Consider the following 13,835-nt stretch of genomic DNA (forward strand, 5'->3'; position numbering starts at 1 on the left):
TTCTTATGTAAATGTTTCTAGAGTCGAGGCTATTAAATTTTTCTGTCGAGAATTTTTGTACAGTACTGAGAAATAAGTGGATTCACGGCTTTAACAAGTATAAATATCAAATATTGGATGCTTTTGCAAAAAAGCTTTCTAAGGCCTTCTGTCTTTCTACTGTATGCCACCATTTTGAACATTCCTTATTACCAAAAATATTCTAATTTCTATGAAATGCTGAATTGTTCAGCGTTGTTAAGCAACAATGTCCTTTTACATGAATAATTTAACTTACTATAGTATTTTAGCCACGGCCCCTAAATACGGAACTACTTATAATAATATCCCAATACACAAAAGCATGCATGTAAATAACAAATATTATCGATTACAATTGGAAATTGCATACACTAGGCGACAGATTTTATCCGGGATTTGTCCGATGACCCTATTCTAGAATTATAGCTGAACAGGTTTAATATTCTCCATTAGTTTTTATCAATTAAGTTCGAAGATCAGAATTGATATAGCAGTCGTCAGAGCCTTTAGATTTGTAAAGCCTGATAGCATCTGTAATTATCTTACACTACCACAGGAAAGTAGTTCCATTTTGCATACCTCATTAAGATTGGAATGCAGATGGTCACCTTTGTATTTCTAATATATCAATTTCCACTCTATGTTATTTACGCAAATAAAAAAAACAATAAACAACTTTTGCTCAAACTGAATTTGCTTATTAATTTGGTTTGTATTAACAATAATCAAATTAAAAATATCTGACCTCTAACCTCTTATCGGTACATGTTTATTTCTACGCATTTACCTGAATTAACCAGTCGTTTAGTATTGATATGTTGAAGTTGCATATTATTTATTTTAGACGTATTATAAACCATTTGATGTTAAGCTAGAAATGAAACCCTACGATATTATGAATAATCAACAATCATAGAATTGAAAAATAAAGAAGAATGCTGAGTACCGATTGGAATAGCTGTCCTAAGGCATTTCATGCAGGCCGCGGTGGAAAAAAAACCCAAAGTTTTTCTTAACAACTGAAAATTAACAACCCTTAACTAAACATTGATATTTTTGCACGTGGTGGAGAACTTCTTGTTCTAAGTGATGATAAGGCGAATAATGTCTTACTGTACATTGTGTTCTGTTTTGTTTTGTCTAGTTTAAGTAATTATTCCGATATTTAGCGTGATTATACTTAATCCTATTTTTCTGTTCTCGTCCTCGTTTTCTTTTTTTTTCTTTGGGGGGGGGGGGGGGGGGCGGCGGTTGATTTTCGTCGCTTATAACGATTAGCAATAGAAACAAATTCATCGGAAATTATTTATGTCGAGGAAACGTGAAGATGTCTACAGAAAACAATTTGTACCAGACAATAAAACCAACAAGTTAAAAATGCAAATACATGTACTTTATTCATTTATAATGTACATCTCTGTTTTTCCTTTTCTCCATTGCCGTCAGACAGAGTTCATCAATCTGAAAAATTAGAAAAAAATATTTATACAAATATTAAACTAAGTGACAGTAACATGGCGAGCACAATTAAAAAAATATTTCATATAGTTATAAGAAGCCAGCTACAAGATAACATAACATAAAACAAACACACACACACACATACACAAATACGTTTCGATATACGCATACGAAGTACTTACATGTATAAGCGATGTCGAATTTGGTCGAAAATGTAAGTAGGACACCGAAATTCCTAGAGCAATACTTTCTGTGATTGGTGCTACTCGGCTATTTCCGTTTCACTAATAAAAAAGCAGACAGAAGATTTCTTCTTGAAAAAGTTGCCGGCATTATAGTAATATGCCTACAAAAGAAGTTTCATCTACCAGGTGGCGCAAGACTTGACAGGTTTCTGAAATTCTCCGATTAGGTAGACCCTGGTACCAGGCTCTTACTGGATTTTAGTAATTTGTAATGTGAAGGCTGACGAAGCAGGACGCCCTTACCTTTCCGGAGCACCTGGTGTTACACCATTATTTTTTTTGTAGAGCTCATATTGGTAGTGTTTTTGTGTGAGTTCTTGCTTTCTTATCTTCAGTTTTTATATGTAAATGTATTTTATTCTGTTCGCTACATTGTGCATGTAAATCATCTTAGTGTCCTGTTTCCACGTCCAAGCCATGTATACTTGGATTTTTGAAGCATCTGAATTGCCCCATTATTGACGCTTCGGTATATTTCATTGCCCATATTCAGATGAAGTGTTAGCTTATGCCGGATTCTGGAATAATTATCAGTTGTCTTGAATTATAATGATCACTTAAATACCTGCAAATCCAACGACATTGACCTCAGGATACTATCATGCCTTTTATTTCATTGTGAAGCCTGTTGAGTTCTCTTCCTGGAACACAATTAAAGGTTGATCACAGTCATGTTCAGGGAGAATGTGAGATACATGCAAAACAATTGATATAGTATTAAATAAAAGAACATTTACAGACCAAAACGCTACAGAGGCATTGCAATGAATAGTTTAAAAAATGAAGAGAAAAAAATACTAAGATTATGAATATATTACTTTTATTTATTTACGTGTGATTCATTTAATTATAAGGTTATGAACAAATATTTACGACACTTCTCATGTTCTGTAAATAGTCATACATATACAGAATTATCTTCGTATTGAATGTTCATTACACAACTCACCGATGTAATCCTTAAGACTGGCTATTTCCGAGAGAATCTTTGCCAACTCTACGCATTTTAAAACAGCAGCTTCAGTTGATGGATAAGACTGACTTTCACGAATCCATGCAGCTTTGAATGTATTGAATACTTCGGACAAATTTTCTAACTGAGCCAACTGAATTTCCAGATTTTTCAGTAGATCAGCAGTTCCTCTGTTGACTTTTATGAGAGAGATCTCGATCTTGGTATTTCTGTTTCGACAGTCTAATAAGAAGTATTATACTGTCATGCATGCATATGGTGTGATATTAGATAGTTCCCGAATTAAGTACTGGTATATATAATAAAAAGACTACCCAGGGGCAGACGCAGAATTTTATAAACAAGGGAATGAAAGCTTATTGACACGAAGTTTATTGGACTCTCTCGACACGTCAATTCTTAAATCACCTTCACTTTTACAGTGAAACCCTTTCAACATGAAATATTAATTTGGATTACGATGTGTTCGTTTTCGCAGGTTCAGAATGCATTAATTGAAACTCTGTTAATGAGATTTCCACTTCCGTCTCTATTTGATAGACGGTGTGTGGTTTAGACAGGTTTAAAGTTATCCAGCTTTCAAGTGATACAGGTTACACTGTTTACGGATAGGTCGTACTGTTTATTACAACCAGAAAGAACATATGTGCCTTCCTCTCACGCGACCAATGCTTAAGTGAGCTACCACATTAAAGTTTGACATATAATAAGACAAGGTATGGTGTATAAGTCAAAGAGACAACAACACAACCGGGATTAAAATGTCAGCCTCCCGGGCTATAAGCAAGTAATAGCTAAAGCCATGAAGTGTTCTATGTCAATCAGTAAATTCTTGAGCCCACTTTTCTAAATAAGCTTTTCAGAAATCTGTATAAATTTTCGCCTCATCAAAAGTAGGATATAGAATCTATTTATTTTGTAAAAATGATAAAAAAAAATTTCGAACAAATGCCAAGTAGTAATGTTTGCAATACCCCGCCCTTTAACTTAGATGTATGGTCAAAGCATAGTCTTAGTCGATAAATTAAAGTAAAATGTGGGGCAAGCCTGAAATTGAATACCCATAAAATGACACTTCCATATAAAGTATGATGTACATTGTAGATGTGACTAGAAGCTGTAGAGAATAGATTTAACGAAAAAGTGTGACAAACAGACAGACGGACAAGGGTAAATCGGTACCACCCCTCCTTTGGAGCAATTTAAGGTAGTAAAAACATACCTTCAACGAATGGTGCCAATCTCTCTATCGTGTTCCCTTCCTGTAAGCATTTGATTCTAAGCAATCCAATCCCTAAAACATTCTTAAACATTAGTAAGGGAAAGCAGAAAAAAAATTATGCACGAAAAACACGAAAAGAATTATTTTAAAGATTTATCTGAATATAAGACAAAGTTGAAACTATCCTAAAAGGTATATTTTTGTTGTACTACGAAAACAGGGATTGTGATTATAAAATAATGTACTATTAATAAGCAAAATACTGTTAGGAATACATAACCCCATCTCATCCTTAATAAAGAAGTTTTTTTCAAATAGGAAAAACTCTCAGTAGCTACATGGGAATACAAATATACTGTCAAAACCTTAATTAACTACCTGCTGTATTCTGTAATAACCTTTCTTAAAAGATTTAAATAAACCCCATTCAGAACATTCTATGTAAATTAACCTGTGTCTAAAGACAACCTGTTTTACATGTATGACCACTATTTTTCTGTCTATCAGAAGGTAACTGAATACAGGTTTGATTGTAGATTGGTCTGACTGAGGTAAGTAGTATTCTATTTACTACACCTGCCTCTTTTAAAGTTGAAATCATAGAATAACTTGCGTCTATGCCGAAAGATTTCATTGACGTTGTTCCCCTCTTTCTGAATAAATGCGACCATTAAACAAAGGCAGATCAGAAGCAAATCCATCCATCCAAGCTGAAATTAATGTTGTCCGAACTTGTATTTCTTTCTTTTAGACATATACACTTGCATAATAACGGCGGATCCAGAAATATTTTAAAAGGGATTTCGATATACAATGTTAAAACTTACCAAAGCGGGTTCAAGGATATAACTTCTTCATTTTTAACCTAATTTTGCAATAAGTTAACAAAATGTGGGGACCCAATCTCCGGAACAACTCTCCCCTTTTGGATCCGCCACTGTATAACTAAGTTCAATAAATTTAAAGATATCAGCAGTTAAACCTGTCAAAACCCGTTCGGGCTACACCGTTCGTTTTAGAATGGTATTCGGTAAAGATGGTTTCACTGTATGGATACTTTGAACCTACTTTTTGTAATGACACCCCGATTCTATATGTAAGTTTAGTTTATCTATATCGCCTACAAGTTTTTCATCATGTAACTGAAGCTAGAAAACAGTTTTTATTGGTGTCACAAACAAAAATGTTTACATGTGTAAATGTATTTTCTACATGTACAAGCATACATCGTACTCACAGTTAACCCGAATCCATTTTCGACTGCTTTTCCGAACAAGAACAGTGCATAATTGAAACTATCTGGACTGTAAAAAAAAACAAGTACAAAATTTTAACTGACCGGAGAGAGTGCATACTTCCTGTACTAAATACTTCATCACATCTAAATTGTAATTGTACAAGTATTACAAGATTACTCTCCAGTGATGAATTTAGAAGTTATGCAAAGACCAAACGGGGCGCGCCAGTGATTTCCAGTTTTTTTTCCGTATAACACCCACTGAGGGGGTGAGCCGCCCCTATTGGATGAAAATATAGTAGATGCTTTCTTGCTTGTTTTGTTTCTTTTAACAAAACTTAATTACCAGAGGTACTGTTTTTCGATGACAGCTGTCTGGGATAGAATGAAAAATAAAGTAAGTAAATCCCGAATTCGCATTGTGCTATACTCCACTTTTTGTAACCATGCCTGAAAACTTCCCGGAATCCTGCAGCCGTTGTCGGTAGCATCTACGACGTCACTAAAAAAATGACCATGACAACGTTGTACGCAGCGACATCATGCTTTCGTACCTATCAAAGTTCTATGTTGAACGCAATTATACATTTGGCAATGAACAGATCTGTAGCTTAGATGAATAATTGCTAAAGAAATTAAAGATAATAATAATACGGATTTTGCACAATTTTTTGCCAAGTTGAATGTGATCATTGGTGAAATACAATGAAACTGCACTGGTCGTCGTTTTACTTCAGGAAATTCGATTGATTTTAGTTTAACGTTCTATGGCAGAAATTTCATGCATTTCAGGGCAACACCGTTTGACCAATCGGCTGCTGGCTCGCAGAAGTAACAGTTCACAAGTCGGCATGTGACACCACTCGCAGACACTTTGTCTAAACGACATATTATTTTGTCCTTTAATTGTAATTTAAGGGAATTTCCTCAATTGCAGTTGAAAATTATATATTTTAGTTTGTTTCATTTGACTTGAGTAACGTTGATTTATTGAATTAATGTCTTTAATAAGGTCTATCAAAGTCATTTCACCTGAAATTAAAAGGTAGTAATTATTTTATTTCTTGGGTTAAAACAATTTCCTTCGCAGACCTAATTACCGCTTCCTGATTTACTGATATCACTCCGCTAGTAAGTTAAGAGGTGTACTTTTGTAAAACCTTTGGAGTAGCGAATAATGTACGATCTGCCCAGGAGACTGGGGATAATGTTTATTAATGTATTTTTTAGAATAAAGGTCATCTCTAGAGATTCATCTCCGTCTACCAACCGGTGGCACTGAAAATAACAAAGAAAGGTTAAATTAATTCAACAATTACAATGAAAATTTACAAATATCATTTGATTTACATGTAATAAGTAACTTATCCATGAAGCCTAATTTGATGTATGGCTAGAAAATTACTGGTGCACTGTTTTACGAATCATGATAAAACCTTATGAAATTTCAATGCACGATGTGTTTCTTAAACCTACATTGAGTATTCTGGAATTGAAATTCAAGATAGAAAATAAAGTGCGAGTGTTTGTAAGAATCAGGCAAAATGGGAAAAAAAAACATGCAAGTCAAAACTCCACTGACCTGACAATAAAATATCACTCAAGGATATTTTCTATATAAGAAAAGACCATTATTTGATCTCTGCATCATTAGATTTGCTCAGATATTTTTCAATAGAATCTTGGGAAAATGAGGTTTTTGACACAGTTATCTGCCCTTGAAATGTTCATTTTCATTGCTTTTCAATGATAGTGTAACTCAATGGACCAGCAAGATATGGAAAATCTCGTCTGTTTGCTTGGATTCTTATGGTGCAAATAGTCAAATTACACTATCAAAATGATGGGTTTTTTTAATACCATGTTGAAATTCACCTATTAACTGATTCTTACAGGGACTGACACTTAAAGTTTCCAAAATAATCAAATAAAATATATAATATTTTTAAACTTTATTGATTCATTCTAAAGTATGCTATTTTCCCATCATAGTTCGAAAGGACACATTCTATGTATTGTTACTTTTTGCGGCATACAAGAATCTTGAGTTCTCATTTGCAAGTTCAATGTCAAAAATTATTTTACTTTGCACGGCAATAACTGTTACATATCTTTAAGAGAATGCTGCCGTCTTCAGGCTTATACATTTTTAATGTTATTTTTTTTTAACACAACATTCAAACATTAAAAGATCTGTTCCAATGAGAGCCAACTTCTGACAATAAGAGATAGTTCTGCATTTTGCAAATATGAAATAGTACTGTTGCTCTAACCAAACAATGAATACGAAGTACATGTTACCAATCAAAACTACCCGACCATTTTTGGTACATTAAAAGTAAAGTTTTTTTTCTTCTGTGTAACGAGAAAGACGGAGAACTTGGGGTTATCTACCTTTCAGCAATTCTCCACAACAAGTGCAGTCCTCGTCAATTCTTCCATCTCCATCATTGTCTAATAACATATGAACATACTCATTTTAGTCAACTTCAAATTGACAACCATTTGCATTTCGAAATAGGCAAAAACAAAAGGTCAAGTTATTAATAATAATTATAAACATAACACTGTTTCCAAGCGGAAATTATTATACATGTAAATTTTTCACATTATAAAATAACATTTTTATCATGATTTCAAGTAAATCACAAAATTGGGTAACATGTACCTTTCCTGTCACACTCCTCTTCGTCGATTTCACCGTCGCAGTCGTTGTCGATTTCATCACCATATGTCATCGCCTTTGCCTTGCACCCCTGACGAAACAGCGATCATTAATGCACTATAGGGATATTATATACATGTAAATCTGATGTGTTTTTGTAATATTTTTTTCTAATTGTTTTTGCTTCAAAATTTACATTTTGTGATTTTCAAGTCATTTGGAATATTATCTGTGCATGATACAAATAATAATAATAAAAATGTAATAATAAAGAATTAAATTAAAAAAAAAAAAAAAAAAATATGCCAATATGATCCCTTCTCCATCCAAGATTTTGTGTACAAAGTTTAATTCTAGAATTGAACCATTCTCTAGAATGACGAGGGCGTCACTCGATATTAATAAAGAGGATACGAACTAAGGGTGTTCTTGTAGTACTACGCATGTACTTACTGAATTAACCGGTGTTAACAAAAGTCCGACAGGGAATCCATATGACTCAAGGTTAGCCTTTCCAAAAAGTATTCCACCTATCACGGAAGTCGGGTTAGTATGAGAAACTGAATGTGTTCCGACAGACACCTTTATAAACCCTGCGACTAAACTGGTTCCCGGTATAGCTGTATACTTTTGAGTTGCCGGAAGTGGCTTACCGTCCAATCGTAGTCCCGCCTTTTGTTTTGCGTCAATTACGAACATGAAATAATTTGTATATTGACCTTTAGAATACTGTGGCGTTGTGAACGTGTAGTCTGCAGCATACTGTTCAATTGGCGGGACAATAATCATGGCGGGATCTGCGAGATCTCCCGAGCCACCTTGAGTTTGAGAAAATTGGAATAAAGAGATTGGCTTGTCCGCAACAATATGAGAAAACAATGCCGAATCATATTTCTTTTCTACATAATGTCCAGCCTTAGCAATTGTTATTCTGTCATGAAAGGGTTTTCCATTGATGACGCCGGTTACGTTTATATGTGTATTATCTTCACTTGATAGAAATCTGAAAATGTCTCCGACATGTCTTTCAGGTATTGGTACTGTTGCGTAATTCTTTCCCCATGACGATACAGGAAGCAACATCTCTGTAAGATGATCACGTGACCCACCAGTACTTCCAACAACCGCCTTTTTGTTTCCGCTTAACACAGCAACTGGTTTGTCAGAGATAATATGGGTTCCTGTCAAATCTGGAACTGCATGTATTTCTAACGTACTGAATCTGTCTAGAGTTATGTTTATCCATTCATTCTTTAGATACTTATGATTCTTTAGGGTGACGTTCAAGTGTGGTGTGTTTGGAAGTTGGATAGATACATGTGTTCTGTCCTGAACTCCTATAACAGCAAGAACACCGTAATAGTAGGACGGGGAGTACGACATAGTGTAATATTCTTTGCCCAAAACATCTGTAGGCAATGCAAGGTATCCATCGTCTGAAAATACCTCTCTGTTTACACCATAAACAACAATCTCGTCATCCGCCTCGATCAATATTGCCTTTTTTGATAGTTCAGTTTCGTGTAATCGGTAGCCAACATCAAAAGTCGCGCGGTGAACTTGACCTTTGGTCACAGTAAACTGCTGACGTAATCTTGTAGGAAGACCGGGTGACGTGATTGTAACATGTACTAGTTTATTTTTTGCCGTCGTGATAAAAAGTTCAGGTTTTATATCGTTATTTTCTAATATCTTGTTATCCATAAATGTTATAAGAAACTCCGTTCCTCGGTTGTCCAATGCACCTATGACAAAAATATAGTACTTGTAAGTATATATTTAATGTTCAATTTTAACTGAATTTTAGCAAAGAAAAAAAAAACCACATTCATTCATAGAATATGATTTTTATAATGAAGATTACATTAAAGGTTCCTAAAAAATCTTCTTGTCTCTATGTAGGTATTGGTTTTATCCCATAAACGAGTTGAAATCTCTGTCGTTTCATAATTGAGCGCTGCGTAGCGAACGAAAAGTGAGTGAAATGTCACAAGTTATAAAACTAAGATGTTACATGATTTCATTTACAGGAACATATTAAGTTAGGAATCCATCAGTTTAGCGATAATCATTTTTAAGAGTTTGACCTGTCCATGGAAGCATCTAAAAGAAGAATTATAAACAATCTTATCAATTAAAAGTCCTTTTTGATTGAAACGGTCGCATAAAATAAACCATATGTTTGCCTAAAAAGATTGACGAAGTCCGCCGAGGGATTTAACTAGCCCAGTAGTCGGACATGTCTGACTTGATTTATACAAATCTACAAAAGATTGTGTATCGAAATTTGCAGTTACTGTATTACAAAATTCAAAACACTTAATACACTTAAGCTTTAGTCTTCGAATCGTAGAACTCGCTCAATGCATGCTTTGGCGTTTTCTTTTGATTTGTTTGTATATATACATTAAATGAGTAATTCTTGTAAATTCAGACTTCCTGTGTATCTGAGATTGTATATGTTGATGTGAGGTATACTCCATGAAACTCGTGTACATTTCCCCGGGATCAACGATCATATTTATGTAATATTAGTATTTAAAAAGTGTGCGAAGAGTTGCATACCCGTTGATTTTTAAACATTCATTTCTACTTTTTATGTCCAATTTAAAATCTGTGTCAAACAATGTTTATCATTTGCAGTGAAATCAGATCACTTTATCTTATATTTACTTTATTGTATGTCGAGATAAAAGTGATAAATAGAATCTAGAACACGGAAATCAATGAGGACTATAGGTTACAGACCACCAATTCAACCAATGAGCATTTGGAACGTACGCAAAAATAGTCCTACGCAGAAATTACCCCTGTTCCTCATAGTGCTGTGAAAAAAGTTCTCATCTTATTTTAAAAATTTTAACAGTTTCTGAAAGGAAAAACATTTCTGTATATTTTATAGGTGCATTTTGCTTCTTGTGATGTGAAGCCTAATCTCCATAATGATTTTTAAATATACCCCTATCTTGTGAAAACACTGGGATTTCCCATGCTATTTATAGACCCTTCACTTCCGGTGACCAGTACTGCACTGCAAGTCTGCTAACCCCACATGCCATTCTGAGGATTGTGAGCTGACATATGTAGAATCATGCTGATATATAGTCCTCTGCAGGTTAAAGTTAAGGTAAAGTCCAGAGAAGCCATTGAATATTGTGAAATTAGCATAGAAGCCTATGGGAAGTGGAATTAGTGGTTTTTAGCCTATACACGCTACCTTACCCACACCTTCTCATTGATTTGTTCTCAATGTTAGTCTCGTTCAAGGATAAATGTACTTTCCTACGAATTTATAACACAAATGAACTTTATTTCTGTAAGTCAGATTGATAGTGGTTTTAGAAGACAGACAAACAAGCAAAAACCATGATATTGAAATAATAGAATTTCTACTTTAACTCAAATGCACAAAACAATTACAAGTTACACCCTAACTTATATTGCTCAACAAACCAGACTGCTTTTTGTTACAAACAGAATAGGATATAGATTATACATACCATTTGCTATTTTTAATAAACATATCCACAGTCCGAGTAGTAATATTTTGTGTGTCATTTTAATAGAGATCTCAGCGTATGTCACTTTTGATGTATACCACAATCATACCTCTACTATGAACCACATAGATAACATTGTCAGAGAATGTCAAAGATAAGTTGTTGTGATTGTTCTGTTGCAAATTGACCTTATTTCAAAAAGTTCATATATATATATAGTTACAAAAAAACAAAAACAAAAACAAACAAACAAACAAACAAAAAAAACAAAAAAATACAAAACAAAACAAAACAAAACAATGCGAAAGAAAACAATAAAAAAACAACTCGCACATAACAATACCAAATATAAAATACCAACCCCTCTGTTTTACTATGTTGTGTATTATTAATTATGAAATGTAGATACTGCAGATAGTAGTGGTGACCCAAAATGTAGAAAAAAAATCCTCCGAACAAAAGATGCTTTTTCGGTTTACACACGCCATATTTAATAACTTCTGTGAACCCATAAACTCATCTCTCTCTTAAATCAGCCAAATTAAGAATGCCAACTCCTGACACTGAAGTTCCAGTTTCATTAAGTCTACTTTACTTTTGTCTTTAACGAAAAGACAACTACCGAAGAAAACTAAGACTGTTGGTGGACTGTAACTGTTTTTACTTAAAAATAAATTTGTGGGAATTTTGTGGGTTTCTGACATGTACGTGTAACGTTTTTTCTGATTTAAAAAAAAATGTACTTAAAATAGTCAATCTTCTAGATTCCATTTACAGAGCAAATATTTGATAGGACATCTACATTGTAAATATGCAAAGAGTCAGATCTGTCGACATAATTATTGAAAGGTTCGATCTGGTCTTTGGTCTCAATTGTACATTTGAAAATATCTCAAAAGATTTTATTTATTCACAGACATTGCTGTAATAAACATGCAGTACATGTGCATGCATACAAGTCATTATAATATGAAACATTAGTTGATTAGGGGTTTGGACTAGGTAAACATTACTAATGCATTATTGGATTTTACAGCTCAATTCTCCATTTTTACCAATAAATGTTTACAGAACTTTTAAAATGCCCAAATTAATGAAATTTGACAACAGAGAAGCAACACATTTATAAACTTGACATTACTCGAAACAATATTCAGAATAAAATCTTCATGTGTCATTGCTCGATTAATGAAATTTGACAACACAGAAGCAACACATTTGTAAATCTGACATTCTTCGAAATAACATTCAGAATAAAATCTTCACGTGTCATCGCTCGATTCATTCTAATTTAAGGTATGCAAATTCAAATCAAACAAGATTCTCCTGAATACAAAACATGACCAACTTAAGTTTCTGTGATTGATAAAAGAAATAAGAATGCCACAAACGAAGGTCATTTAAATCCAAACTCATTATTTTATTTGACAAGAAAGCTGGCTTAATTTTATCAAAATAATGAAAATGAATGTGTATTTGAGGGGAACAATCTCTGTTTTTTCTTGATAAAACAGAATCGGTTGCTTTCCCAATTACGTCAATAATTGAATAATTTGCATACTAATGTATTCATGCTGAGAGGTAAATGATATCATTTCAATCATGGTATCATTTCAAAATTGGATACAAAATATTTACAATCCAGACATTTACGAAGATGGTTTCATTCGGGTTTGAAAAGATTAACATCTGGATAAATGTTTAACATTAATTTCTAATTCATTTTTTTCAATTATAGGGAAATTACAATGTACTTCCGAATATAAATCATTGACCTTAACTGGTATCTAGATGAAGCAGAGGACCAACCTTACTGATGTACCTGGACGAATAAAGAAGGTTGCATATATATATATATATATATAAATTTTTATTTGATTTATTTCAATATAGCTTTATTACTACTGTGGATTTTGATTAAAAAGCACCTAATACAATTTCAAGTGTTGAATATACTTAAGGGTTAAAAATGGTTTAGCCCACCTTTCAGTTTTTGGATTGCCCGTACCAAGTCAGGACCATTGTTGTGGTTTCCAACATGTAAGTGTTTACCCTGGTATTGCCATTTGTTATTGATTTTCCTTTTTAATACTGTCTAGATTTTATCAGTTCGGTAATTTTGTCATGACCGTTCATTTACGTAGGATTTTGCAGACAATATCTTAGGAAAATACCCAATTATATAAATGGTTTTATTATAGTTCTAGTATAAAGAAATAGAATATTTAGCAATACAAAACATCTCAAAAAATATAATGAAATTGTATGTAGATTTGTGAAATGTGAATTTTATTTTTGATTTGACTGGTTCGAAAACGTGTTTCTTTACTATCATATATATCTGCTAAGTGACAATTTAGCTGCATCAAAATCCAAGCTAAATGTAAAAAAAGAAACAGAAACGTTCTACATACACAATGCAGGAAAGATAACAAAATACAGCTGTATATATATATATATATATGAACTCATGATAAGAAAATATGAAAAATATCGATATCTTTCTGAAAA

At 33.3% G+C, this 13,835-nt stretch overlaps 2 protein-coding genes across 6 annotated transcripts; both read right to left on the reverse strand.

Annotated features, from left to right (window-relative positions):
* Window positions 1-1,396: 1,396 nt before the first annotated feature.
* LOC148605644 (uncharacterized) lies at window positions 1,397-6,430 on the reverse strand. Of its 5 annotated transcripts, XR_015915851.1 has the most exons (9): window positions 6,309-6,430; window positions 5,506-5,661; window positions 5,160-5,226; window positions 4,503-4,632; window positions 3,923-3,994; window positions 2,677-2,922; window positions 2,293-2,368; window positions 1,665-1,766; window positions 1,397-1,482 (listed from the first exon to the last, which is right to left on the reverse strand). XR_015915851.1 is itself a non-coding variant. In XM_088548389.1 (7 exons), the coding sequence occupies exons 1-6, from the start codon at window positions 5,577-5,579 to the stop codon at window positions 2,316-2,318; spliced, it is 642 nt and encodes a 213-aa protein (XP_088404515.1). In that variant the 5' UTR covers window positions 5,580-6,211; the 3' UTR covers window positions 1,397-1,482; window positions 2,293-2,315. The 5 variants fall into 5 exon arrangements, 1 of the variants encoding a protein (XP_088404515.1); XR_015915852.1 differs by lacking the exon at window positions 6,309-6,430 and having other exon boundaries at window positions 4,536-4,632; window positions 5,506-6,211; XR_015915849.1 differs by lacking the exon at window positions 6,309-6,430 and having other exon boundaries at window positions 5,506-6,211.
* On the reverse strand, window positions 6,354-11,479 carry LOC148605645 (peptidylaminoacyl-L/D-isomerase-like). The gene is made up of 5 exons (XM_088548364.1): window positions 11,325-11,479; window positions 8,278-9,569; window positions 7,828-7,915; window positions 7,554-7,613; window positions 6,354-6,437 (listed from the first exon to the last, which is right to left on the reverse strand). Exons 1-5 carry the CDS (start codon window positions 11,380-11,382, stop codon window positions 6,412-6,414), a joined length of 1,524 nt encoding a protein of 507 aa, XP_088404490.1. The 5' UTR covers window positions 11,383-11,479; the 3' UTR covers window positions 6,354-6,411.
* Window positions 11,480-13,835: the final 2,356 nt, after the last annotated feature.

This window comes from Perna viridis, chromosome 10 (genome assembly GCF_037379345.1).
Source record: "Perna viridis isolate PV_CMFRI_1.1 ecotype Kerala chromosome 10, ASM3737934v1, whole genome shotgun sequence".
NCBI classification, from domain to species: Eukaryota; Metazoa; Mollusca; class Bivalvia; order Mytilida; family Mytilidae; genus Perna; species Perna viridis.